Source organism: Bison bison, unplaced genomic scaffold (genome assembly GCF_000754665.1).
Source record: "Bison bison bison isolate TAMUID 2011002044 unplaced genomic scaffold, Bison_UMD1.0 scf7180017864462, whole genome shotgun sequence".
NCBI lineage: Eukaryota > Metazoa > Chordata > Mammalia > Artiodactyla > Bovidae > Bison > Bison bison.
This window is the reverse complement of record NW_011495024.1, coordinates 3,083,509-3,086,679: the sequence shown is the minus strand read 5'-3', so window position 1 is coordinate 3,086,679 and position 3,171 is coordinate 3,083,509. Positions and strand designations below refer to the sequence as shown.

Below are 3,171 nucleotides of genomic sequence, written 5' to 3'. Positions count from 1 at the left end.
ATTTATTTTTTTAACTTTACAATATTGTATTGGTTTTGCCATATATCAACATGAATCCACCACAGGTATACACGTGTTTGAAAGGAGTTCTTGTTAGATGAATGAAAATTATTCACTGCAACTGGGAAGCTGGGTTTTTTGTTTTTTAATTAATTTTTATTGGACTATAGTTGCTTTACTTAAACTTTTAAACTTGGCAGGTTCTGCATTGTCCTCCTTTGCACCTTTGTTGCAAGAGACAGTCTCGTTACCCTGGATTCAAATAGATGTGGATTTTCCCTCTCTGAAGTGGCCCAAACAAGCGGAGCTGTCCTCCTAAAAGCCCAGGTGATATATGCAGGAACAATTATTTCCCTCCATGGAAGGAAAAAGACCCGACCTGAAGGAAGTCAGGTCAGTGTGATAGTATCAACAGTACAGCTGTGCTGAAGCCAAAATAACTTTAGTATCCATGTCTGTATATAATACTTTATTTATGCCTCAGCTCCCTGATCAGAAGTCTACTTTCTGAACTCATTAATAGGCCTGAATATGGCTGGTCTTGTCCACAGGCATTTTGAGAACCATTTAACTAATATCTGTAAATCATACACAGGGTCCTGAGCAAAAGAATGAAATATACTTTGTTAGGGATCTTTTAACAAATGGAATGTGGCCTTAAGAGTCACTATTAACTAAATGATAAGCAAACTTGGCATTTTCTTGTGAAGAACTGGTTTTACCCAATTATATTCAAATCAAAATATTAGATAATATTTTAAGGGTAGCACGAAACTTTTTATATGGTCATCATTTTGTTGATACATTTTCCTCATAACATTTCATGAGCTGATTTTGTTCGTTAAAAAAGAAAATTAAGTTTTATGGCAAAAGAGTAGGCTAATTTTCATCAGGTGCTTTACCTAAATAGTTAATTAGGAAAAGTACATTAGAGCTTTGTATTTAAGTGCTTAGAAAATGACCTAAATCCTTCAACTATATTCTGTTAAGGATGTACTTTCACTTAGAATAAATCTTGCTTTGCTCCCAACTACAAAGGCATTTGTTAAGTGATCTGTATAAAAGGGCCCACAAACCTAGACCTTGTCTGATGTCACCTTGAGCAACATCAGAACTTAGCACACTTCATTTCAGTGGCTCTTTTCCTCTGGCCTTAATCATCCTGTTTCCCAGTAAATTTTAAGGACATGACGACTTAAAAATAACAGCAAGAGTGCTATTTCAAATATGTCTTTTGACGTCCCCAGCATTGCCTTTCAAATAAGTAGGAGTGAGGTACCCTGTCGAAGTGGTTGAAGGAGGCTCTGAACTCATTCATCTGCTCCTGGGTGATGCCCTTCGCATCTCTCGTCAGGATCTGGGTCTCCACTTCGTTGATGGTTCTGGCGATAGTCGTCAACAGCAGCTCCCAGCCCACACGAATGTGCTACCAAGGGAAAAACAGCAAATTATCAGCTCCAGGTTCTCCCGGCAGGTCAATCTCGCCTGTTCACTTTCATAACAGGAGAGTCAACCCAAAGGGAGACAAGTAGGACTTCTCGATACATTTTTTTTTAAATTCTACTTTTGCACTTTCTTTCAAGATTCTATAGTGGGAAATACTCAGAAGTGAGGAGCAGGGTTCTAACAGTGACAACTAGCACCTTGTAGAATACAATGTACAGTGTACAGTCTTTCTGTCACTAGAACACCTTTCTATTCACCAGGTAGCAGGATGAGCCCTGGATTACACCCACTGGCTCCCAGAAGGATCAAACTGGGCCAAACTGGTAGAAATGGAACAGTCCCATTCCTGGGAGTTTCTCCAAAGCAGTGCAGTGAATTCACTGTTGTGATAACAATGATGACAAAGGATGATGTTGATAAATAACAACTATATAGCACTTGATCTGAGCTGCTCAGGTGGCGCTAGTGGTAAAGAATCCACCTGCCAATGTAGGAGATGCAAGAGACATGGGTTCAGTCTCTGGGTCAGGAAGATGCCTTGGAGAAGGAAATGGCAACCCACTCCAGTATTCTTGACTTGGAAATCCCATGGACAGTGGAGCATGGCAGGCTATGGTCCATGGGGTTGCAAAGAGTTGGACATGACTGAGCGACTGATCACCCACACACAGTGCTTGATCTACTTCACAAAATGATTTCACATGCAGTGACAGTAAAGGCTTAACGATCCCCACGTTCATACTTGTAGAACGAAACAGGAACAGATAGAGACAAATGTGGGTGGAAAACACCCTGACCAGGTGAAATGGTCACAGGCAGACACCAGGGCGCCGCAGGCCTGTGCGGCAGCTGTACCTCCATAGTATAATTAGTGTGCTTGTTGTCAAAGACCAGGGCCTCCTGGATGAGCTGATGGTCGCCTTCCAGCTTGTCGATGTTGTTCTTGTAGTTAATGATGTTGTGCTCGTACTGCTTCAGTTGGTTCATCTGGTCCTCCAGGGCTCCTGTGATTTGGATGGAGCTCCGGGCAATCTCCTGGTGGAGGCAAGAGCAGGGGAGGAGGACAAGGTGAGCCAGCCTCTCGAATGACTCTGTGGGCGACATCCTTCCTGGTTCTGCTTCTGATGCCAGCTACACCAGCATTTTAGGTGGCAGCCAAAGTCCCTTATTTTTCAGATGAAGTAGGAAATAGGGCAGTACCACAGCATGAAGGAAGCCCTAGTTCTAATCTATCTAGAGAATAGGAAAAGAAAAAAAATCAACCAAGATCCATGAAGAAAGGAGGCCTTTCAGCCTCTTCCAATGAAGACGGATGCCTGAAGCGGCCTCTTTTCGAGGAGACTGGGGGATGGTCTGCAGGAATGTGGCTGCCAGACAGATTTCAGACCACTAGATGCTTCATCAGCGGTCAAAAGAATTTCCTAGATTTTTAGATGTTCTCCTCTTTAAGAAAGAAGCCAACATTTTATCACCATGAGGGGGGACTCAGAGAAAAAAAAGAACAGTAGGTCAATAAATATCTCTTGGCTGTTCTTGGTAATAAAATGAACCCAGAAATCAATTGTCATTCAAAGATTACTTTTCCTTAAAGGTTCTGAATATGCCAAGTATTTGTGACTCTTCACACATCCTCCTTAGGGATGGATGGTTTAGAATCTAGGTCCTGCAGAGGCTAAAAACTGAGAAGGAGACCCATCACCATTTTTAATGACAAGATGAATGGAT

At 41.9% G+C, this 3,171-nt stretch overlaps 1 protein-coding gene across 1 annotated transcript in view; it reads right to left on the bottom strand.

The window, feature by feature from the left end:
• The window catches only part of ACTN2 (actinin, alpha 2), an 80,206-nt gene that overhangs the window by 6,585 nt on the left and 70,450 nt on the right, over positions 1-3,171 (bottom strand). The window contains exons 17-18 of the mRNA XM_010860113.1: positions 2,302-2,481; positions 1,280-1,426 (exon numbers count right to left, since the gene is read on the bottom strand). Coding sequence (XP_010858415.1) covers positions 1,280-1,426; positions 2,302-2,481 — 327 coding nt within the window. The remainder of the gene's footprint in view (positions 1-1,279; positions 1,427-2,301; positions 2,482-3,171) is intronic.